At 27.4% G+C, this 26,621-nt stretch overlaps 1 protein-coding gene and 1 long non-coding RNA gene across 2 annotated transcripts in view; one reads left to right on the plus strand and one right to left on the minus strand.

The window, feature by feature from the left end:
* Positions 1 to 4,934: 4,934 nt before the first annotated feature.
* Positions 4,935 to 26,621, plus strand: part of LOC113557102 — a 125,279-nt gene continuing 103,592 nt past the window's right edge. Inside the window, exon 1 of the long non-coding RNA XR_003405573.1 lies at positions 4,935 to 5,113. This is a non-coding gene — a long non-coding RNA (uncharacterized LOC113557102). The remainder of the gene's footprint in view (positions 5,114 to 26,621) is intronic.
* On the minus strand, positions 7,532 to 11,076 carry LOC113557101. The gene is made up of 3 exons (XM_026962412.1): positions 10,777 to 11,076; positions 8,598 to 8,723; positions 7,532 to 7,663 (listed from the first exon to the last, which is right to left on the minus strand). Exons 1-3 carry the CDS (start codon positions 10,921 to 10,923, stop codon positions 7,625 to 7,627), a joined length of 312 nt encoding a protein of 103 aa, XP_026818213.1. The 5' UTR covers positions 10,924 to 11,076; the 3' UTR covers positions 7,532 to 7,624.

Genomic DNA, 26,621 nt, shown 5'->3' on the forward strand with positions numbered 1-26,621 from the left:
AATATTGTAATACTTACGTCAAGTACGTCAGGCTTCATTTTAAAAAAATTCAAGAGATACTAATTGCCGGTAATTTTCTTTTTTGTTATGATCCGTTTTGCTTATGGCTCATAAAAATGTAATCAATTACCATCTATGTTGGGTCACACACTGTGACTATGCGAGAATCGAGGATGTCACGGTATGTAGTGTGTAGTGTGTATCGCGATAATCAATGTAGTGTCGGCGCGCGTTCGTAGTCATAGAATAAAGATCAGAGCACGATTAAAGATATACTGGTTACATAAACGATATGTAAAATAATGCAAATTTGTGGCTCCTTCCGTTATGTCATGATAAGGCTTCCAATTAATGCATGTAGAATAAATGCCTGGCGCTTCTAGCGTAAATGTACGATAACCACGGACTAAGATATAATGGATCGGCATCGAAGTGACTGGGGGAGTTAGGAGGGACCGAGCATCAAATGTTGTGAAAATTAAAAACCCAATGATTCCAACGTCATTTACATTTTTTTTTATTTTAGTATATAAAAGTGTATAAATCATATAGAGAGCGCTAAAATCATTCGGTTTTTGTAACCCCCCGCACTCCTCCGATCATCGCTCGCCAAACATTTTCGGCTCACAGATATTGCACTCGATGCCAGTCCATTATATCTTAGTCCGTGCCGATAACTAACAGTTATCATATATCCAATATTATCACGATTGTAAACTATAAAAGTTATGAAATCATATAAAAGAAATTATTTAAAGACATTAGCAAATACTCTGTATGACAATAAGTCTCACTGTATAACGTATAAGGGAAAAAAGTTATAGCATTGTATGGAATCTATCTAATACTTTTGAAAAGCACAACAACTTGGTTAAAAATTAAAATTAAGTTTTTTATTTTAACCAATGCTTTAAGATATTTTAACTACCAACATTTTAATTTTTAACTTTTTTCCTCAAGACTTTGCTTATGATTCTTTTAAGGAATATTCCCTTGAGGCTTATACTCTTACCATCTATTAACCTAATATGTATTTATTTAAATTGTAACCTTGTAGCTAGCCAGAAAATTGTTATTAATAAGTATATTTTTAAATGTTTTATTAAATTAGTTAATTATATTTTAGATTTGTTTAAAAAGACCCAAACTTAAAACTGGAGCAATACCTGTACAAATAAAATCTTTAATCGTGGTTCGTAGTATTATACCTATTATTCGTTCTACGAAATGTAAATTTCGTAAATATTGTGTAGGAAGTAGATACTGTAATTAGGTACAGTGTGCGGCAGGGTACCTAGTGTTTATTAATAAATAAGAATTAAAATGAAACAGTCAAACAGACCATTTATTTAAAAATCATGCTTATCGTTTACCGAGTAAATATTTATGGTCATAGTCCATACTAACACAACTAAATATTTTATTTTTATTTTAGTTTAATAATAATTTATAAGTTTGTATTTGAACTATTTGTAGGTAATAGGTATACGACAATATAAAAATACAGCTCATGGGGCAGGGTCGCGTTAACCTAGGTGCAAAAGGAGCATTTGCTATAAGCTATTCTTCGTTAAAACCAGTGGTGTAGTGGAGGGTATACGCGGTTATACGGCGTATACCCAAAACGCCAAAATTCTTAAATGCGTATAGGAAAGAAAATAAAACAAATACGCGAATATACGGTCGTAGCCTTTTGGATGATAACCATATTACCACAATTTATTAATAATATACATATTATATTTTGAACATTTCTGATTTTTTTTTTATTCTCATAACTCCAAGAAAATTGGAGTATCAGAAAATTAATTATGATTAATTAAAAAATTATAAGAAATAGGAAAATTTAAAATTGTCCAAACGTCATAACTAGAGTCCGGATTTATATTCTGTATCTGTTAAAACGTTAGAAATATGTTTATATGCAGCTAAAATTGATGAAATATTCCTAAAAATATTCTTAATATTCTCAAAATATTCTGAAAAATATTGATGATACTAACCAATAAGTAAAAAAAAAAAATGCAATATGATTATTGATTATGATTATGATAATGAATTTAAAATTTATCATTATTTATATAATTATATCTTATGTTACACTATGCAATATATTACATAAAAAAATATATTGTACAATGTTTTTAAAAGAATGTACAACAACATATTTTTCCAAATTTTTCGGAGTAAAGTTAGTAGGGCGGTCCGTGATTATTGTCTTATATACGCTGAATCCAATATTACGGAAACATGCTAAAATATTCTGTGTGTATACCATAAACTTAAATATTCTCTGAAGTCAAAATATGCCAAAAATACTTTTTTGAGAAAGTCTATAGGTTATAAAATGCAAACATTTTTTACTCCCATCAAACAGCATACGCTTGTTGAAAATATGTTTTTGTATAAAAATCCGGACTCTAATCATAACTTCTCAAATTACTCATGGTTTATTTATTTATTATCAGAAGTCATTAATAAACTATAAACATTGAATACTACGTAAACATAATAAATAAGGCAGGTAGTAGATACTGATAATTAAGAATATAATATGCTTGTCATTTATTACATTTAATTTAATAATATAAATATTTAAAATTAAATTAATATTATGAATTATGACGACGGCAATATGATATATATATATAAGACATGGGGAAAATGAAATACTATTGATAAATGTTTATCGATATAATAGAGCCAACTTTTAGTATAGGAAACCCAACCAAATGTGTTGGAAGCTGGCTGTTGCAGCTCAGATCAGCCGATGATAACCGTTCAAGGAAAGTGGAGCCATTAGAAAAACAAAGTGGAACATTTTATAAATAATAAATAAATACATTTGCAAAAATGTCAAATTTGAAATTTGTCAATATCATGTATTGAATCTGATATGGTTAAAGATATGAAGTGGAAAGAATTAATACATAAATTATCGCTACAATGAAATTCAGAAAAAAGATATTTAAATAGCTATGAAATAATTTTGATTTTTTTTTCAATTACAGACGATTTTGACTAGGTATATTATTGTAAATCTACATTATTATAATTATTTAACTTATTAATGTTTACTTGTGTAATTGTGTTATATTTTCAATTAAAGTTAAATCTCTTTTCAAAAATTGTTTAAATAAGTGTATTTTATATTTATAGATAGGTACATAAATTATACTACTAAAAAATTTTCCGGTTATGAGGAGGGGGAAAAAGCGGCAAAAATTGTTTGCTCTATGGTGGTATTGGACCTTAACAAGGCTCTGCATGGGAGGATTTATCCCCCATATCCCCCGTAATTACGCCCCTGATGGACAGAAACGACAAAAAAGAAAGAATCAAAAACTTTTGATTACAATTTGGAATTACTATGCTAATGAATATAACCTTCCAAAAACCAATAATTTCGTAGAAGGATGGCATAATGGTTTTTCATCTATATATTAAACGCTATTCGCCCTAACATTTGGAAAATTTATTAGAGCCCTACAAAAAGAAGACAAGCTAAATGGTCTAATATTGTACCGGAACAGAAATCCTTAGAAAACGGAAGAAATATAATGACACCTCCGAGAGGATAGATACAATAGATAAGTAAAACATTTATTAATAGAACAGTTTGATGAATATATATCAGGGATAGCTCATAACTTATAATACTTTTCATATTTATCAGTTTTTATAACTTATAATTATTTTAAGTTTTTACACATGTTGTTTTTAATAATTTATAATTGTTTTTACACATATTATTACGTCATATTCATTTAAGAAAAATAACGACAACATTTTATTTTTATATAATATACGTATTATTTATTAAACGACCAATTTCAGACGACAAATTTTACCACGACCAAATTCATACGACCCCTCTAAATTGTGTATGTTTCAAATTTCGATTTATTAGTTTAAGTCTATGTTAAAAATTGTTAATTTAAATGGAAAAATCGTGTTATATTTATTTTACGTAATATTGTTGGCTGACAAGCGGTTTATATAGGTTTGTAAATCATTAGGTTAATTAACATTAAAATTAAAGTAACTAGTATTACAGATTATTCAATTTTATTTCGTTCTCTTTCATTCTTACCAAAAAAAAAAAAAAACATTACGCGTCGGGACAATATAAGATCAACCGATCGACTGACTCGCGAAAACGTAATATATTCGCGACTGTCATATTTATAACATTTAGTCGATTCTAGAACATTCAACGGAAACACCAGATCGTTATCGAATCGGTAATCCCGAAGACCCGATATGTGCTCCGCCGAACATTCTAGAATAGATGCTAAAAATATTATGTCTTATATTAATATATTGAACTTATGATATATTTATCTTTAGTTCAATCATTTATTTTTTGCTCTTTTCTGTAAGACGCAAAATATCGGGTAAGGTCGAATTGCACTCGGGTTAAAAAAGGTAACGGTCGAACTACACTAGGATTAAAGTAGGTAACGGTCGAACTACGCTCGGTTTAAAAAGCAGTGCAATTCTATATAATATATTAATACAGTAGTCGCTCAATAATTCGAAAAACTCCATAAATGAAACTAAACGCTAAGTCTCCCGAGAAAACTCTATAATTAGAAGAAAATACATGTATTCCGGTCCCCTCGATAATTCGAAATGTCTGTTATTGGTGAGGCACACTCTACAAATTCGAATTGTTTTTCCACGAACCTCTATAAATCGGATTTCTTTAAACGCGGTTATATTTCAGTTCATATTGTATAAAGATTATGTACAATCTATTTAACGTACTCGTAATGAAACTAATGACTATTATCGTAGATTACAAATGTCATTGTACCTTGCCTACCTTATCTAAACTTTAATCGTATCATTTTACCAAAATAAACCTCTGCAATGGGTAAACCGTTATTGAATTGAATAAAACGTAGTCAGTCGCAATACGGGTCCCGTAAGGTACAAATGTTTGTCGATAACCGACAAAAAAGTGATCGCGGTAGTTGAAGCAGGTGAAAAAAAAAGATGATGCTCTACGTTTTGGTATTCCAGTTTCTACGCTTTCAACGATACTTAAACAAAAGGACCATCTTAAACATTATAACACCTTACACATCGAGGACGAGACAGAAAAAATGTGAGTAACCTGATCTGGAAGAATGTCTTATGGCTTGGTGTTGGTGTATATAAATATTATGTAATAAATTCATAACACACTTTCTTATAATTTTTACAAAAAAATATAATTTAATAATATATATAATATACGAGTACATTATATTATTTACAATTAAAAAGTATAAAAATAATAATTAGCATTCAATGATCGCATTTTAAGTGGGAAGGGAAACTAATACTAAACAAAGCTTAAATTACCTAACATTATTTTTTCCATTAATGCAAATCAACCATTACCTTTTTTTACCCGAGAGCAAATCTAGTGGGCGAACGTAAGTTCCTACATGATAAAAAAGGTACGTTCCTATACAGCGTAGGTATAATATTATATATAATTCATGTTTTCAATCTAATATCAGTTATTCAGTTAAATCATAAATATATCCTGTCATGCATTTTAGTATAATAATTATTCGTAATTTATAAATAAAATATAAGTACTTTGAATATTTTATGTATCAAAAAAGTCGAATGTATAAGTTCTCTTGTCAGCTTTATCGTTAAGCTATTATTGTAATTTATCTTTATAGATTCTATACTATTATCGGCACTATGTATAGCCATTGAAACGAGTGCAATTATATTATTTCTTCACTTACTTAACACTATTATGTATTCTTCTAAATGATATTATTTTCACATCATAATTTTGATAACTTATAGTTATATTATAATAATATAGTATATTTTTAAATTTTTTTTTTACAATTAAAATGTATAAAAATAAAATGTTTAATGATATTTTCATTTTTTTAAGACATCTAACTTAAAATATAGTATATTTTTTTTACATGCTGTGTATAAATTAACATACGTACCTTTTTCCGTGTAAGAACTTACGATTCACCAATCAAGTGTTACCTTATTTTTACTTAAGTGCAATTAAAACATTTTCTAGGTAAAAAGTACAATTAAACTATCCTGGAATAATTATTAGCCTCTTATAAATATAACTTTATTTCATAAATATAAGTATTTTATTTAACGCAACTTTAAACACACATATAAAATTATACGCAAGTATCAATATTGTTAAACTATAGTTCTATCAACTTAATATACTGCCTATTTTATGTTAGAATATTTTTTAACTAGATACTATTTTTATTTTGGTGTTTATGGTTAGGTAGGACATGACATGTGTGTTGCAAAATTTCTCAGATACTTCCATTTATCATATTCTATTTTTAATAACTTTAATATAAATAACAACAAATTTATTTTTTACATCAGCAGTATTCAAATGTTTTACAAATCAACTCGCAAATATAATATTCTTCCCCTCCACATTTATTTCCAATACCTGCTCCAGCCTAATTTCAAATCAAATCGTCAAAAATATATTTGATGATTGTAATGATTGTTATTATTTTTCATATATTTTCTTATTATAATGTCTATAATAAAATATCTAAACAATTTAAAGATAATTTTTATCTTTAGCTAGTTTAGTGTTCTTCTTTGATTTCCATTGAGAATGTTATTTTTAAATTTTAAATTTTACTTCAATTTTTACAAAAACCTTATTAAACCCGTTAAACATTTTAAACGTTTATTATCTAATTTATATATAAAATTATCAGAAAAATAATACTTTTATTTAAATTATGAACATATCCCACAGATTTCTATATAGAACTATATAGCAAACTTATAACTTACCGTTATCAGTTCAAGCCTGATTGTATGGTATCTTGTAGGGTAAATATTAATTATGTTGTATTGTATTTAATTATTTCTAAACTTGTTTAAAAAAAATTATATATATTTTACCATTAAAAATGATGTAATTCACATTACATTTTGTATAATAAATATGATGTTTTGCAAACGACAAAATTGGCAACTGATACGCAAGCTTCACTGATAAAAATAATATAGGAGTTCTTTATCTAGTGTAGTATAAAAGTATATATATACATAAATGGTTTTTGCAACACTGCTTATTATGTCAGTATAAAACTGTTTATTAAATCAACTGTTAAATTCTATTCCCTAATCAATGTATCATGTCATACACATAAATAAGTATACTAATATATGTAGACATCTTAGTTTCTATACAAAATAATAATGGTTTCCTATTTATAACCAACCTTCACTTTTTTATTGCTAGGTTCCTTTTTGTTTATATCAACACCATAAAATTATATACTCCTGTTATATACATTAATATTGTAAGATTGTATTCAATTGAAAAAAATTAACTCTATTTTTTTACCATTTCATTTTAAAATGAAAACAAACTAATTTAATAAAATATCTTCATTCTTCCATATTCATTAGATTAGATAGTTGTTTTTGATGTACAATGGAACGTTTGGTATGCAAAAACTCTAATAGAATTTAATTATATAGCTCAATAAAATTACAAAAATTCAAATGTAATAAAATAAAGGAAATTTATTAGACAAAATTTTGATATAACATTGTCTGTTACAAGTTTAAATGTATTTGTGAACTGATTATTTCAATCCTCTTCTACATCGATTCCCATTACACTTTGCACCTATAGGTATAAAACAGTACATATAATATAATTAATAATTAATAAAATAGTTAAAAAAAAAACATTAATTGTAACTTATAACTTAGTAGTTTTTCCTAAACATAATACTAAAATGTCGAATAAGAATATTTTTTTTTGTATCTAGTAAATCATTTTTGTTAATTATTTTTTTAAATTTTGTATGCATATTTTTAATTTTATTTGGTTATATAAAAGAGCATATTTTAAAGTTTTTTATTACTATAAGGCCTGAACCCTGCTTATAAATTATTTTAAATTAATTAATTTTTTTTTAGAATACTTAGAAAATATTAGGAATATTTTGAGAATATTTCACCAATTTTTAAATAAAAATAAAACTTAATAAGAACCAATTTGATTAGTATAAGTTTTTTTTTTTTTTGAAAGGTATGAAATATTAAAATGATGTAATAGTAACACGGAATATTAAAACACAAACAATTATTAAATAAATAAATACAATTTGAAATAAGTACTTAAAATTAAATTGTACTCACAAAACTTAAGTGTATTAAGAGAGTATTTTAATCCATTATAAGGAACACAAAAAATAATTAAAAATTAAATGAAATTAAATATCATGTAACTAATGACTAAATAGAAAAATGATTAAAAAATAATAATAGTAACTCTCATAGTAATATATTAGATTCTGAGAATTTATTGATTTTACTACAATTATGTGTTTTTTTCTGTCTGCTACAGTAAACTGCTTAGATTTTCAATGTTGGAGTGGTTTTTAGTAATAAATTGGTAAATTTGGTAAAGTGGTAATAAAAAAATAATTAAAAACGTAAATTTTTATTCTAAACCAGTAACTGTAGATATTTAGTGAACAGCAGAATAGTGCCTTGCTACCTTATTTTGAATTAACTTTAATGTAAACATAGAATACAAAAAAATGTCTACATACCCGTCTATCAAAAAAATCGATGATAATTTGAGAATTGACTGCATAACGCATATCCCTGCGCCATGACTCAATCTTATGAATACAACGCCTACATAGCTTTGTCGATTTATGATCATTGAATTGTAACTGAAAATATAAAATTAATATTATTATTATCAAATTTGTAATTCAAGTGTTAATACATTGAGAACCCTAAAACATGACACATTTAAACTAGTCATATCATCTTCTTAATTATTTTAAATCAAAAAACCATAATTTAACTGGTCAGTAGTTAAAATTAACTTAAACCAGAAGATTATTGTACTAGTCTACAGAAGCATTAATTAATTATTCAGATTATCGTCAATACAATAACGACTATAAAATGGTTTGAAATAATAAATAATATCAACAAATATCAATAATCATAACTAGAATATCCTAATTATAATAAAATACAAAACATTGGTAGATACTACTCATATTTATCGTTAACTAATACACAAAATGGTGGTAGACCACATATTGGGAGATACCTATAAATCTAATAAAAACTACTAAATTGTTCGTCAGGTAAAATAAATAACTATACAGTTAGTAATTTTTAGTATTTTTAACTTATATTTAAATTATTTATATGCATAGTATTTTAAATATATAATAAGTATTAAATCACTATATTTGACTTATACCAATACTAATATTTATATTTGTTTTATTAAATATATTAATATATCATATTTGTAAAAGAATGTCAATACCTACTAATTTTTCGTATGACATTTTGTGTAAACATATATTTTAAACTAATAATAAATTAAACAGTATATAATATTTAATAATTTTCATAACAGGGATAATAACAAAAAATGTATGAGTCAGTATTATTTTTCTCAAAATAAATATAATAGTTTACAATAACTAAATTAAAAATTAAAAATTAGTGTAATTTATGTTTAAATTATTATGGTTGTTTTAAATTGAATTATAATTTAATATAGATAGATTTTTATTATCATTAGAGCGCGGATTTCTATGCAATTGCATATTTTTTTCCTTTTGATATTTTTGGATTTTTGTCAGTTATTTCTACAAATCATCATAATTTGAAGTTAATGATGAAATTTATTTTTGCATATTGAAGCAAAAATTAAAAAAAATGTATAAAATAATATTTTGTCAAGTAGAGAAATTAAAACTAAATTTCATAGTCACTAAATAATAATTTATATATATAATTAGTTATAAGATAAATAATCGATTACGATGTAAACTTTAAATAATATGCCCCAATAACTACGGTTGACGTCAAATGTTTGTTCTCAGTCTTTAAAAATATGTTAATCGATAAACGACACAGGCTTCATAGAAGAAAAACTTGAAATGCATATGATTATTCATTTTAATAATAAATAAAATTTTAAAAATTAATTAAGTTTAGAAAATTCCCTAAATTTTTTTTTATTATGTATTTAAGTAATTAATTATTAAAAGTTTTATTGTAAATTTTAAATAAATAAAAAATTCTTGCATACTTTTTACATATTTTCATAATTTTGACTCCATATTATATGGAATATTTTAATACTTTTAAGTGCATAAAAATCTGTGCTCTAGTTATCATGAATACCTACATGACTTCCTGGTAAACTCAATTCTGTTACTACGTTTACGACAGGTACTACAGGTTGCATTATTTTAAAACAATTTTGTTATCAAAAAGACAAAAAAATATAATTAGATCTGTATAACAAAAATTAGAGAAAATCGTTGTGACTTTTCCTAGAGTATTGATCATAATAATTATTTAATCGAAGACTACTTAGAAAATAGATATTTTGGAAATGTAAAGTCTTGTAAAAAAGGTAAACACATATCTCACATGCCTATTATTATACTCTTCAGCATGTACTTTACATATTAAATTTTGGTAGGCAGGCCTATTTATATTATAGTATCTTAAATATTACAAAATTGTTTTTAAATATAACACAGCATTAAATGGAGATGGTCGCAATAACACAATTGAATTAATCAAATATATTGTGGATAATCACAATGTACTGTAACTACCAAAGTAACTTATTTTCCTTAGGACAAAAGTATACTAAATAATCAAAAGGCCTGACGATGAACCGTGGAATGGATCAATAATCAAACAAAAAACATGATACAAGTGAATGTTAAATATACTTACTTGGACGTTGAAGTATGTCTTAATGTCTTTTATCCATTGTATAGACGTTTCTCCAAACATTAGAATATCAGTGAGATGGTTTTCGGCGAGACAGATGCGGCACAAGTCTAGGTAATTTATTGGCACAACAACATCGGTAGACGACATGGTTTTCTGTGGTATTAAATGTAGTAGTCAAAACAAAAACAATGAATCAACAGTTTAGACAAAATATCAACTACAGAATACTGTAATAATTAAACACAAGTAAACTAGTAAAATGTGTTTACACACTTCAGAACACAAACAAGTGTAATAACAATTAAAATGAAAAGTTAGGTTAAGTGTTTACTAACATCTAATGCGACGCGTATGGATATGGCGTCGTTATTCGTTAAAATCATAAAAGAAAAAAACTATCGCTATCGCCACCGTGAGCGCTGCATGTCCTTTGAAAGGCCGGTAAACCAAAACGAAAACCATACGAAACGCTATGTCATGGCAGAATAAAAGATAAGAGTAGTCTTGGTCTCTTGTTATTGTTGTTGTTGTGGCGTGCGTGCGTGTGTGTGTGTGTGTGTGCGCGTGTGTGTGTGTGTGTTCGCATTACATCGTATGTACGCACTCGCACTCATAAATCACCAATGCGACGTCGCACGCAAGAGTGCGCGACCGTTTTATAAAATATATTTTATTTGACTAAACGTATTGTTTTGTTGTATCAATACTATCGAATATCGACGAACCAAATAATGTTTTAATACTTCTGTAAACTGATTTCGATATTCGTCATTATGTTTATTTTAGAGCAATCGGTCCACATTTTAAGATTTCTGATATATACACCTAGGTGTATGGTATATCAAAATTATCAAATTAAAATTTAATATGTGGGTACTATTTTATGGGCATACTTAAACTTGAAACTATTCGAAATCTTTTTCAGTCGTTTAAGTTTTTTTGAAATAAACATATTACCGAGAACCTTTATTATTTCCTAATAGGTATAATAATACCTATAATATAGTACCTACACATTTGTAAAAACTGTATACAGCTTTTACAAGTACTTATTCGTTAAAAAAAAATTCCATATTGTTTTGTATAAAACTGGTTATGCTTCAAAAACGAATGAACAAAAACAAATAGAATTAATGAAAAAAATAAGAACAATTACCTTTATTTTGAAATAATTATTAATTATTTGAAATTAATCATCCATTCATTTTGGGTTGAACCCCCAAAACCCCTCCCTGCGTCCGCCACTGGGTTTATATAATATTGTGGTGATGCATTTAGAATTTAATTTAGCCATTAGGTGTCATAATATTACTAATTGTAAATTAAATCGCTATGTGATTGTAATGAATAATGACTAATGATATTAATCGATAAGACTATAAGAATATAATTTTCGTACTCATCAAGTAAAAATCAATTCGTGTTTAAATAAATCTGTACACCATATGGGCTAAATATAGGTAATATATTTATTATTAAGTGTATTTAACGCTTGTAGTGCTTGTATCTACTTTACACTAATAAGTTTAAAACGCAATTGGAACACAGAAAAGGTAGGAAAAAATCGTTTACCTGTACCTGGGTGGCAATCGACCTATTGCACTACCTAGCCAAATTCAAGAAAAATTAAAAACATAAATCATAATAATACAACTAAGTACCTGTAATGTAATTAAGATTATTTTTCAAAATATAAAAATATAAATTCAGAATATTATAAAAATAATATGATGTTTGGATTGGGTTGTTTCGATTGCCAAACAGCCGTCCGGTTTGTCCACGACGGAACGGTATCGGCGTGTATTATTATAGTAGAGCAGTTTTGCACAGAATCGTTGTGCACATTATTGTACAGTGTAAAAATTAAAGCAAGTCGAAATACGAAACCCGCGTTATTAACAATTAAATTGTTTTCAGCAAATTATTTTCGACGTCACCGCGTCGTTGCGCGCGTCGGCATCGGCATTATTATTATGTTATTATAGTTTATTTTTACTCTCATTCGTTTATTATATTCCGATAATCAGCTGAAAATATTAGCTAGACGATCATTACCGGAAATTCAAAACATTAATCGTGTTTCTGTTTTTAATCGACGACCGACATTAACGTATATTAATATAATATTATTATTCGTGTATTGTTATTATTACTTGTAAAAATATAAACAAAAGAAAAGGTAATAACTAAAATTTGTAACCAATTATTTAATACAATTTATAATATATATATACATAGGTTAGGTTACATATATATTTATATTATATTGATTATAAATGGATGTGCACTACTTCATTAAAAACCCACGAGCCGCCACTGGTCCCAATACTATAATATACCTAATTATTGATTCCACGGTTGGAAAATCATAAATATACTGATTAAATCTGAAGATTATTTAGAGAAAAATATAAAACCAACCATAATTTACGTATATGGTATATACCAACGCTTCTCAATCTATGGTACGCGAACAAAATCTGCCTTTATAAACAAATTTGGAATGAATCATAATTAACATTAAATATCATTTGGTTTATTTGGTGGCGTGGAGGTCGTTTGTAATCGTAATAATAATAAATAATAATAATAATAATTGTACATATTTAATTTAATTTCTTTTTGTAAATTAAATACTTAATTCCTATAACTTTGTAATTCCTAATAAAATTAAATTCTATAGATGTAACGTAAACGTATACATTATTAAGTAAAAAAAAAATGGTAAAAACTGTGTAGGTGGTACGCGAATATAAAAAGGTTGAGATCCGCTGGTATATACAATAAATTCAAGGTCGAACTAGTGGTGTTTTTGTGACAGTTGAAGGGTCCTAGGTCTTTTTTTACGGTCGAGCATTAAAAATATGACCTGACCTATACTACCTACATTGCAAAACGCGGACACTGTACTATTATATACACATAAAGAATATACATATGTTTTTATTATAAACAATTTTATTAAAAATGTTATTAAATTAAAATATAATTGGTAAATCTAAGCATCTTATACATTCTCCTAATTTTTGGTCAGTTTTGCGGGCAATACAATTGGACGAATGTGGCAATAGGCTATATAAGAAGCAAAAATTTAATTCTGGTGAAAATAATAAGCGATTAAATTTATGTAACCAGCACCAAAACAATGAAATTATTTTACATTTTTAAATTCCATATACATGTCGCGGGTTTAACATTATTTCTCGTTTTTGGCATGGATTTTTTTTTCAATATAATTTTTTTATTTATATTTATATTGTACATATTTTGAATTAATTTTAACTGATTATTTTGACTAATAGTACAAATATACTATATTTTAATAAATTTAATTTTTTTATATTCAATTTTTACATTTTAATAATTTATATTATAAATACTTAACACTTGGGTATACAACTATGTACATTAATATATACTTTATGCATATAATAGTACAAAGTGTTCGCGTTCAGGCGTTCTGCAATCTAAAATTTTACCTGACCGTACAGTGTCCGCGTCGTGCCGTTTAAACAATGGACCGTACAAATTGATTGCTTACCCAGTTGTAGGTGTATAATTTGTAGTTTATACTTACAACTGCTGTGGACCGTGTCAATACATATATATTAAAACTATATACAGTAAGTAAGTACATAAATTAATAGGAAAGTCAGTAGCTGCAATTTGAAATATAATGCAGATATTGTAGTACAGTTTTTTGAGTTTTTCATTGTATTATATCACTAATAGAGCCTACCTTTTACATTGGTCAAGTCTAAAATATAAAAAAAATCACTACATTTTTTTAATACGTAATAAGCTATTTTGTAAAAATATTTATTTGTAATATAAAGAATAATTAATTTAAAAATCGGTTAAATTTTAAATGATCGAAAGACACTTTTATTTTAAATAATACACCATATTATTATGGTAAAATTATACAGTTATGGTAGCCGGTAAGTAACTAAATGATTAAGTACCTAATCCAATCCGTAATAAAATATAGGTACAATACTCATTAAGATTTAATCTAATATTTGTTTTTATAATATTGTTTAATATGTTCACTATACGCTGTGTCACTGCTAATTATATCCAAGTTAATTTTAGCTTAAATAAATATAGCTTTTCAAAGTTGGTCATGTTTATATACTACTTCATGTTCTGAAGACCAGTAGTCACATAGGTAATAAATAATGATAATAATAATAATAATTAATAGGTACATATCTATTATTTTCATATGTACCTACTATCGTTCGACACAGTGATAAACTTTATATCTGTAATACTATGTCCAATCGGTAATAACACTAATATCTAACATTTTTTTCATATCTACTTTAGATAATAATCAAGGGTATGTCAGTAATTTTAATAAGAAATTTAATCTTTATAAACAATAATTTTGTTATAATCATAAACTCACAACCGTACAGGCGCGGATCCAGAATATATTTATGGGAGGCAATACCATGTGCGTATCATATTTTATCCCCCCTTCCCCTTGAATCCGCGTCAGCAACCGTACTAACTTGTGGGACAAACACCTGAAAACCTAGATCATATTATGTATTTATGTATGTAAATTCATATCGTATTTTAACAAAGTCTAAAATGTGTTATCTTTTTTGTTAAATTTCTGTCTATTTCTCTCTCTCAGACACTCCTTATATTATATCTATTAGTTATTACTATATTGATGGATTCAGATGGACTAATAAGTTGTATGCTGTAATTTTTAATTAATTTACGCAACTGGTTTTTATTTCAACTTGCATTGCATTAGGAACCTGCTTAATACATCTTTGGGTTATACGAAGAGTTCGGATATATGACGTGATAAACAAAGTAAACAAGGACCTCTACTACCCTGTGCAAAACATTCTACGTCGAGAAACCTATTAGTTTCAAATTATAGGTACGGCTAAAAAACGATCCTTATTCTCTAGACTCCTGAGCTCACTCTATATTTACATGAGAATGTTATTGTACACGCGGTTTCCGTTATAGTATATGATCTGTTAAAAATGAATCAAATTCACAGATAATTGTTACTGGTAGTTTTAATTATTTTTAATTTTAATTGATAGAAATAAAAATACAATCAACCATATATTTATATGACCGTATTTTATAATATATTTTTAATGCTGTTCTTAAAAAAAAAAAATTAATATTTTAAATATAATAATAAAGTAATACAGGTAAGTATACATTTTTTTTTATTAGTTAATAACATTAATTATCAATCATTAATAAAATTAAATACTTCTTGTTGAATTATCCGTCGCTGTCGGGTTACATTAAAAAAATTAAATTTTCGAATAATTATATAAATAAATATAAAAAATATATATATCTTTATAATAATGTGTCATTAATGTTTAGGAAAATCATAAAATGAAAACTAATTTAAATTCTTAAATTTTAATAACATTTATAGATATATATATCTTCATACGCAAGACATTTTCATATAGGAAAACTGCTAATATTTCCCCAAAACAAACAATTTGACAAACAAATAGAAATTTTAATGAATTACGTTATTATTATATAATAGAATTACTTTATAAACTTTATTTATTGTATCTTTTTTGTTATTTGGTATTATTTGCATTTTTAATTTTTCAAAAAATCTAACTCTAGCATGGCATTATATAGTTGATCATAATTAAATACCCGTTGAGGTTAATATACAACCCTACTTTGTCAATTTGTGCATAGTACAATTTATTGTCATAGCAAAAGTTATTATTATCGGAAAATAACGCCTAGGAATTATACAATCACTCAGCAGTAGAAGTAAGATATGTGCGTGTACAATGTATACGACAGACAATCGTCGCCCTCGATGATGACAACAACACGCCAGTACTGCAGTAGTAGACGTATATAGAAGTAGTGGGAGTTATAAATATGTGCGTATGCGTTTACGGCAGTCAACGAGCATCCTTACACGGAAAACTAAATATTTCCGAAAACTATTTAATTGATACATTTTCAAACTTTTCTCATTATAAGGATTCGTCTGCTCACTGAGTACTTGCGTTTGAAAAAAGAAATCATGAAAATCGATCTACTATAACTATATCGCTGTCCAAAGAAATCGCCTCGCGCTTTAATAATATATTATATAGATAAAGATAGGACAGACAGGTACTTAGTATATTTTATAATTTATTTATATAATTGTATACGCCCACAATTGGGCTCAGAACAGATTTTTTTTTATCATATACATAACAAGAATAAAACCTAATATAAACAAATTAACTTTGCATATTATATCAGTATTTATATTTATAATACATATTAGTTGGTACATGAAAGAACTGTTAACATTTAAATAATATTGATTACAACCTGGTTAAATTGTCATGGAAAAAATCGAAATTATTGATTGAGTTACTAGAAATTAGCATTCTATTGATCGGGGCGAATTGACTATAATTATTACGATAAGTAGGTACATAAAATGTTTTTAATATACGACTATTAGTTTAAGGGACATTTAAAGATATTTGGCTAAGTAGTTCTGGACAAATTATTTGAGAATTTAGAAGTTTATACAACCAAGACACATCATGAAAAGTTTTTCTATTCTTAAGCGACTCGATATTATATTCACTAGCTAGCTGCTCGAGCGAGACGTCAGTTCTATTAGACTTATATGCAAGTACTCTCAAAAACCGTTTTTGGACCCGTTCAATTTTACTAATTAGTCCAGTTTGGTACGGATTCCAAATAACTGAGCCATATTCTAGAATAGAGCGGACTAAGGAACAATATAATAATTTAAAACAATTAGGGTCATTCAATTCTAAGCTGTTTCGTCATATAAAACCTAATACTCTAAGAGCTTTATTACATGATATGGTTATGTGATTTCGTATAATTATTACCATAATACGTATTAATATATTATAATGTAATTAAAAAATTCTTAACCGTATTCGTGCAATTTCGTACAACTTAATTACGTTATAACTAGTATATAAGTAATTTTTTCTTACTCAATTTGGGGGGGGGGTACAGGGAGACGAAGTACCCCAACTAATTTTTCAGAAATTTTACCGTACCATTACTTTTATTTTTAAGGGGAACGCAAGGGACACTACATCGTCCGTATCATTCTTAATTTTTATCAAAATGCACGTGATAACGTCATAATAATTTTTCTTACCATAGATTTAATAATGATTAAGATATTTATTATTATTATTTAACTAATTATCTTAAACCATCACTACAAATTGTGCCACAAAATATTTGTTCCACATTATATTTGTTCTAACTACTATTACATCCTAGAATATGTCTTATGATAAATTATAGAACTATTTAAATAAATAATTAAAATGAATTGTTTTTTATTTAGTTAGTCTTGAGATTGTTATAATATTAGCTATAACTAAAATATACAATATAATATTTAAAATAATTTTTTTAGTTTGATTATTTATAAATATTTTTGATATGATTTAAAGAGGGGTAAAGGGAAGGGGTGTGGGGGCATAGCCCCCACGGCTTAATAACGTTTAACAAGTGATGGGGACACTCTTTTTTTAAAAGTTAACAGAGTCCCCCTACTTTAATTTTGTCAAGTCGAGCACTGACTATAATTTATTAATCACATACACTGAAAAGAAAATCCACTGGTATTTAAAATTATACTGATATAATGATAAACCTCATTTTAGATAAAGCAATAAATTATGATGCGTGTTAAATAAATATCTCTTACTTTTTCGTAGAATTTTCAGTTTGAACCAGTCTTTTTATAAATTGTCCTCCTGGATGTTGATTTGGATTGTTTTAATTTTTTAAATAATAAGAAAGAAGATATATTAATATTGAATTTTTAATAATAAACATGAATAACGTAATTTGAATAAAAAAAAAACATATAATATAATGATTGAGCGTGCAAAGGAGCGAGTGACTGAACGCCGTTTTACTTGTTGGCTGTTGCATGGGTTTATATAGATGGTTTATGTGTTATATGACTGTATAGTGTATGAGATGCCGACTTTAAATGTAATCAAATCGTAGATTACTGTATGATTCAACCATAATGTGTGAGCCATTGTCACACACGAGACTTTATTGTTAGGAGATAAGTATTATGAGTTGATGGTTAATATAATTATCGGTCTTTTAATTGTAATGATTATTCATTTAAACAAAGCTATGTATAATATGGTAATCTATAGTATTAATTTATTTTATTAAATGTAAATGTAATTTAAATTAATTTGTATGATATATCATAATGCGTATATCATCACATCTGTTAAAAAATATCTGGAAGAGGGAGACGGGTACCCATATTATTATTCTCGCATAAATATGTTTCTGATTATCCGTGCTAAAATATTAAACCTTATAAGATGGTTCTAGAACAACCTAATTGTAATTGTATTAAATACGAATACAAATTTTGTAGAATGTGGGCTGAAGCTCCCTCCCATATCTTACATGTATATGTCAAAAGTATTATCTCTCCCGCCATCCCGAAATTGTAAATGATTTTCGTCTTCGATTTGATAAATATTTTTTATAATGTCTAATTACCGATAAAGTAAAAGTAATTATTTTTAAAATTGCCATCCAAATTTTAAATGTTTAAGTATTTTAGTGTAGTAATCGTAGTTTGAAAACCCAGTTTCTGCCGCTTTTTCAACTACGCCGCCGCACACCGCTATTCACACTCCGCGCCGCCATTTTTCCACTGACGCCCACGCCACGGATATCACCGTCGTCACACAACAACCAGTTTGTTCTGTACAACTCGCACCGAGTCCGCTGTACAACGTCACTCCGCCACTCGCGTCCCTGCCATAGCTGCAGCTGCCTTCGTTGGCACTGTGCTCTTAAAGGACCAGCCAACTCGAACATTTTTCTTTTGGTTCAAATTAGTGTACTACGACGAAAAAAAAAAATGATACCACTAAAATTCGTCTGCGACAGTCCGTTCGCCGTAGTCCGCGCAACGAAAACTGGCCGGTGACCGGCACGACTAGCGGCCATTTCCACCTGACCCTCAATGGTCCTCATACATCCAAATTTAATTGCCGCGCTTATTGCGTAAACATCGCAGTGGCGCGCGGCGCGGTGCAGTTTGAGGACTCCCGCGGCTAACCACCGGTTTATGGCGGGCGGGTCGCGGGGGTCACCGGCCAGTTTTCGTTGCGCGGACTACAGTTACGGTGAATTTTTAAATTGCGCGTGACGCCACGGATGCGTTCGCCGCGACGGCGGCGGCCATATAGAATACACGGCAACATTTATCCGTTTTTGGTTTAACGTAAAATAACTGCTAATGAACTTATTCGTATAATTATATCACATTTCGGTATAATGTTAATGAAATAATAGTAATTACTATTATAAATTAATAATACACCACTATCATAACTCATAAGACTCATAATGTAATTTATTTAAGTGTTATTTTTTTTTTCTAAAAGATCAAACCAAAATATGATGTAATTATACAAATGGATTTATGAGATACTCTTAAATATATTTAATTAGTTCGTTCAAAAAAAATGAGTTCATAAGCAGTTATTTTAATTTAAGCCAAAAATTAATAAATATTGACGTGTATTAGATATGGCCGCCGCCGCGGCGAACGAATAGTCATAAACTCGTAAACTAATTGTTTTAAATTGTTGTTTGATAATCAATAGAATTCTGAATCAAGGGAATTAGAAAAATATTAACAGTCACATGAGTCACTACATTATTTAAACTGCATTGAACGAGTATAAAATATATTAGAATATATTCCAACTTCGCCAATACCGCAGTTTATGCTTCAGTAATGAATTTGGTCTAAATATTATCATTAGCGACATTAGTAATTGATTAATTATTATTATAATAATTTGTAATATTATATAACCTATATTTAAATAGTTCGACCAAATAAATTATTAGGTATAATATAAGTTGTGCTTGAATGAATTCTTTTTTTATGATTTAGAAATATTTTATATAATTTAAATTTTAAAATGTATATAACTTGTTTAAAAACAAACACTAGACGAAAAAACACTTCGCTCGAAGACAGTTCAAAAATTTAAGAATAAGTAAATTTGATAAAATATTTACCTAAGTATGATACACTAAGAATTTAGTAGGTACTTACATACATTTATTATGTTTTACATGTGTAACTATGGAACACAAAAGCAACATGGTATGATGCGACGTCTTCTTTAAACGTCGATCATAGTCTTATAGATGTTACACAATAATGTAAAATATTAAAATATTTTAATTCATAACCTAACCTAACCTTTGGGGGGGGGAGAAGGCTGTAGCCCTCCTAAGGGTAGAAATTTACCGGCTCTACAGGTTAGTGTGTGTGTGTGTGTGTGTATTTATAGATTTGTGTTATGACTATGTTATGATTTTTTATATTTCACGTTGGCGATTGCCGGGATAACATAGGTATTCCATGTTTATAGTTATTTTCTAAGAAGATTTCTTGAATGTAAAGTATTTGCAATAATTATTATTTACGTGTTTAATATTTTAAGGAAACAAATGTAGGGATACAGTAATTTCTTTACCTTATATATAATTGTATAATTTGTGTATTTGTATTAGATTAGCGACTAATTATTCAAGGAAGGTTTTGAAACAGGTTCCTCCCAGAAATCTTTATTTACCTTTACCTATCAATCCCACACACAGCACGTTAATATTTTTAAAACTTTTAAATTTAATAAAAATTTAATATTGAACATTAAAATGTCAAATATTTATTATTAGTTGAAATTTAATTGATAACTCGTTATATATTGACTCAACATTGTAGGTACATTAGTTGAACCAAATTTAAATGTTGAATACTAATTTAAAATAAAGCGTTAAATAAATATTAAATTTAAATATATATAATTACAATAATAATAAGTAATATGGAAATTTTTTATATGAATTTCAAAGTATGTACAATATCTCGTGTTTTTTAACATTAAATTATGGCACACAAATGCATTAGGTATAAAGTATTAGATGGTTTGACGGGTTTCATTAAAATTTAAAAATATATACGCATTTCGCCAGCCGTATTAGTACGCCGGTTCAGTGGTACCTATGGTTGACCGAGAGCTGATTATATACTACGGATATTAACAATTTTTGTCATACGTTTATGAAGCATAATTTTTTTTCGCTAGTTCTTTCTGTTACACCTTGTATATATATTTATATAATATATATATTTTTAAGGTTAGGACGATTATGACTTTTTCATATTTTTTTCTTTTATTCGTGCTCATTAGCTATTACGCACAAAGTTACAAAATTATAGGTAATGACTATAATTATACAACTTTAATAAAATATTTGAATACGTACATTTCTTTTGTGTTAGTATTTTACTCATACATAAAAACATGTACAACTAGGTACTACATTTTGTTCTCGTCATTTTAATGTAGTCGGGAATTTTTCAAACTGATATCCCCTCCCCCCCAAAAAAAATAGGGAAGCCTCGGAACGCCACTGCTACTAGGTAATATTACTAGGTACAATTATTATTATAATAATTAATTTTTATATTCGAGTATAACGTTTCTGAAAAAGATAAATAATAAGGACTTGATAGACTTGATACCTGTCTCATAGTCCATTGGTCTTCAACCGGTGGGTCGCGACCCATTTTTGGGTCGCGTAAGCTTTAAAATTGAGTCGCAATAAGCCTTCTTTTTTAAATAAAAATTAAATTTATTGAATTATATAAAGTAAAAAAATAATTTTTAATTATTAAGCTTAGAAAATTAATAAATGAAAATACCTACTAAAATGTAATTTTTATTTATTCAGTTTTAATAGTACTAATACAAAGCATTAAGAAATTTTACGTGGGTCGCGAAAAATGTAGGCCTAAAAAGTGGGCCGCGAGTCCTAAAAGGTTGACCGTCATAGACAATAATAGATAATAGACTAGCCCGCAGCTAGCAGTCAGTCCGTACTCGACTATCAGTACACTTTCAGCGTTTGACCATGAGCCGTTATTAAATGAACATTTTCAATGCCGCGCGCTGTTGACGTAATGACGAGTATACGGGTCAATGGACTTTATTCCAACGGTCCCGCGACGCGTTTACGCGTCAGAAACGACAAAAACGTATACTTTGCTAGTTTTGAATCTACTATAACTCAGTCATTTTTATTTTAATAAACTCTGAATCTTACATGGATCATGAACAATCAACTCGAAATTGAATTTAATGGTCGGTTTTATTGATTTTAATTTTTGTTGTATTTAGATATCGATAATCGTTGGTTTTTTTTTTTTTTGTTTCAGGCACTCTATTTTTTGTAACACTGTAATAGGTACACATGTTGAGATAACATTTATTTTAATCAACTGCTAACCAAAGGTAAATTATAAACTAATAAGATTCTTTATAATAGCATACCGCATTACCGCCTAATGATGAGTGTGAAGGAAAAGCCCTCTACAAGTATTTCATTGGGACAAATTATGGAAAATGATAAAAGGGCCAACAATTATGGGCCCCTAGTAGAAATATTCTGGCTACGTGTCTGAGCGTTTAGACATATTTTCGAGATTAATAAAACAACATCTGTGGTAGTGTGTGGTAGCAACCGACAACGCATTAGGTTTGTTCATTTTAAAAACGTATGTTAACACTAGCGTGGTGGAAGTGTTGGGTGTGGACGGTGTGGTGTACCAATTCAAAACAAACGTTTCAGGCACGGACTAAGATATACAGGATTGGACACGATATGAATATTATGGTTACAAAATGTTATACAACCGGCGAAGTGCAGAGGGTATTTTCCTTTTAGCATTACTAGCGCCGTCTTAGTGGGTACTTGTGGAACTAGATCATATTATCACAAATTTATTAATAATTATATTTATTATAGAATGATAAATTAAAGATGTTATAGGTACTATTAAGTAAATATCTCTATTTTGCTTTGAAAATTGAAAATTCCAGTAAAAACTATCTTATTGGATTTAGTTCCAAAAGTATCCACTAAGACGGCGCTAGTAATGGCGTAATGCTAAAATAAAAATACATCTTGTACTCCACCTGTTGTATAACATTTCGTAGTCAACCCTCCACACCCTCTAACCTTGTCAAGTCCAGTCCTGTATATCTTAGTCCGTGATTTCAGGTGTGGGAAATTATAAGGAAATATATTTATGATAATTGGCTACACACCGAAAATCCAATACGACACATACACTTTAGTTGGTGTGGATAGTGTACACACTAAACCCAAACTATTTCAAAACAAACAATGTGATTGTGTAGTTATAGTATGTAATATATTATAAATTATTATTTATTAAATATACTACCTAATATATTTTATAAAATATGTATAAGCTTTATATTTTATTAGTGTTCTTACCCGTTTCTTTTTCGGTTTTTAAGTTTAATCTTATGTAATGGTTTAGATACGAATATAAGGAATGAATACATAATATACCTGTCAATAAATTGCATTTTGTTCAATTTATATTGTTGGGTACTAAACTACTAACAAATATAAATTTAGTAAATTGTACTTTATCCATATAAATGGGGATTACAATACTTAATAGATAATAGAACCAACATTACAACAGAGGTAGGTATATAGAATCATAGATTCTTCAATCTATTAGGTCATAACTATCTATTCATTTGAACTTGAAAAAAAATGAGACTAGAAATATTATTGTACATACAATTTTATTGTACGATGTATATGATAAAATACTCGAATACACAACTTCGAGAGCCCATATTCACAGATCTGGAAGAAAGTAATAGCATAATTTTAATAACTGCAGATAGATAGGTAGGTAGGTAGATTATAACTTATTGCATTCATTAGCACTTTTATGTGTATGGAATTACTCAGGACAATAGTTTTAACCAACGTTTTTACTTAGTCTATAAAAACATTAAATATAATAACTAGGTGGACCACACAAAAATTATCATGAAAAAAATATTTTATGTAAATGTATAACAATATTATCGCTGGGAATATACACAATATATATAATAATATATACCTGTATAGCAAAATATATTTGTTAGCACGATAAATTCAACAAAAATGTTCATATTTATGATGTAGGGTTGATTATCAAAATTGATTATTACCTAAAGTTATTACTCATATGAAATAAGAAAAATCTAAAATATTATTATTATTAAATTATTGAATATAAAAATAATAAATTATAAAATTTAGAACTCTTAAAAAAATATACAAGTATTTACTAGGAAAAAAATTCAAACTCAGCAAAGTTAAAATAAAAAAAATATCTAAATACACGTATGTCAAAAAATAATATTTGCATATACATAATATGTATAACAAATTAATCCTCATTTTTGTTAGAAATAAAAACGAATATTCTTCGTAATACTTAATAGCTAATTGAGGATATCTTTCATGTATTGATTGTGCTTTCACCAAATCAGCGGTTTCTTGATTTTTCCATTTAATTAAAATCATTACTTTTCCGTTCATCTTAGGAACACCAATAACGTGATCTGGTTAAAGTGAAAAAAAAGTAGTAATTAAAAATTAATTGAAAATAATGCTTATAGATTTTATTTTGTAAATATAAGTTATTCATTTTTATTTCTATATATTTTTACCTATTATACTGAATGGAAAAATTAAACCTTTCAATCACAGACGGGACTAGGTACCTATATTTTTTTTTAAAAATACAAATACTATTATTGTTTTAATATTATTATCTGTATATGGACCCAAATTAAGAGTACTGCTTTTATTCATTAAACTATTATGTGTTAACCAATATTAAGGTATCTTTTACATAGGTGCTGAGTTTAAGAGACTCATTAGAAGTATATAACAATGATGAGTGATATTTGGAATATATATATAAATAAGTACCTATAAACTATAATAATTTATTGAAAACCAACACTTAGTAGGAAACTACCTACTGTATTCTGTATATATCTGGCATGTTATTTCAAATTTGATACACGCAATTAATTTAGTATATTATCATATCTTCCAAATTTCTAATTATTTAAAGAAAAATTTTTTTCACAGATAACTAATATGACATTAATATTTAATAAACTTAATTATTATAGTTTTAATCATAATGGAATAAGTGCAGTTATTAAGACCAAATTCACCTGTGTCCATCGTGCACATCTTATATTTGACGATGGAAAATTGAGGTTTTCCAGAGGAACCGATTTCTTTTATGTCACTTGGGTAGAATAAATAAAATCAAAATCAAGTTAGATCATAACATTCATAACTATAAATTATAATACCTAGTATTTAAGAAAATATAGTCTATTTTGTAATATTACTGTATAAAAATTTGAATTACCTTTGACATACTACAATTAAATACTTCCATGGGAAATTAATTTAAAAAAATATATAATATATTTAAATCAATATTCGCTGTATGCTATATAATATAGCAAAATATTTTTGTCATGTTTGCGGTGACTACCAAGAACGAAAATGTGTACCTACTGAAATATGGCTTAATAGTGAATAATAAGTGCCACGGTGCATAAGTCAATGCTCAACATTAGTTACTAATTTTTTATGTTACACCAATAAAAAATAAAAGTAATAGTTACACATAACGAAATTATGTTTAGTATTAGTTGGAAAGGATAAATAATTATGACTACTAAATAGTAAATATAAATAATAATACCTATACAATTTTAAGCAATATAATATTATTACGCCGGTCAATACTCAATTTATATAAGCCACTACATATAACGAAGTCGAATAAGCAACAAAAAAAAAATTGTAATATAGAGGAATTCGTTAAATAGAATTAC

This window comes from Rhopalosiphum maidis, chromosome 3 (assembly GCF_003676215.2).
Source record: "Rhopalosiphum maidis isolate BTI-1 chromosome 3, ASM367621v3, whole genome shotgun sequence".
NCBI classification, from domain to species: domain Eukaryota; kingdom Metazoa; phylum Arthropoda; class Insecta; order Hemiptera; family Aphididae; genus Rhopalosiphum; species Rhopalosiphum maidis.

Excerpts from the sequence above, each read along its gene's own strand:
- LOC113557101 (XM_026962412.1), bottom strand. The coding sequence starts at position 10,923 with ATGTCGTCTACCGATGTTGTTGTGCCAATAAATTACCTAGACTTGTGC. Across the intron at positions 8,724-10,776 it reads AGACATACTTCAACGTCCAA|TTACAATTCAATGATCATAA; the intron begins GTAAGTATATTT and ends TTATATTTTCAG. Across the intron at positions 7,664-8,597 it reads TCGATTTTTTTGATAGACGG|GTGCAAAGTGTAATGGGAAT; the intron begins GTATGTAGACAT and ends TTATACCTATAG.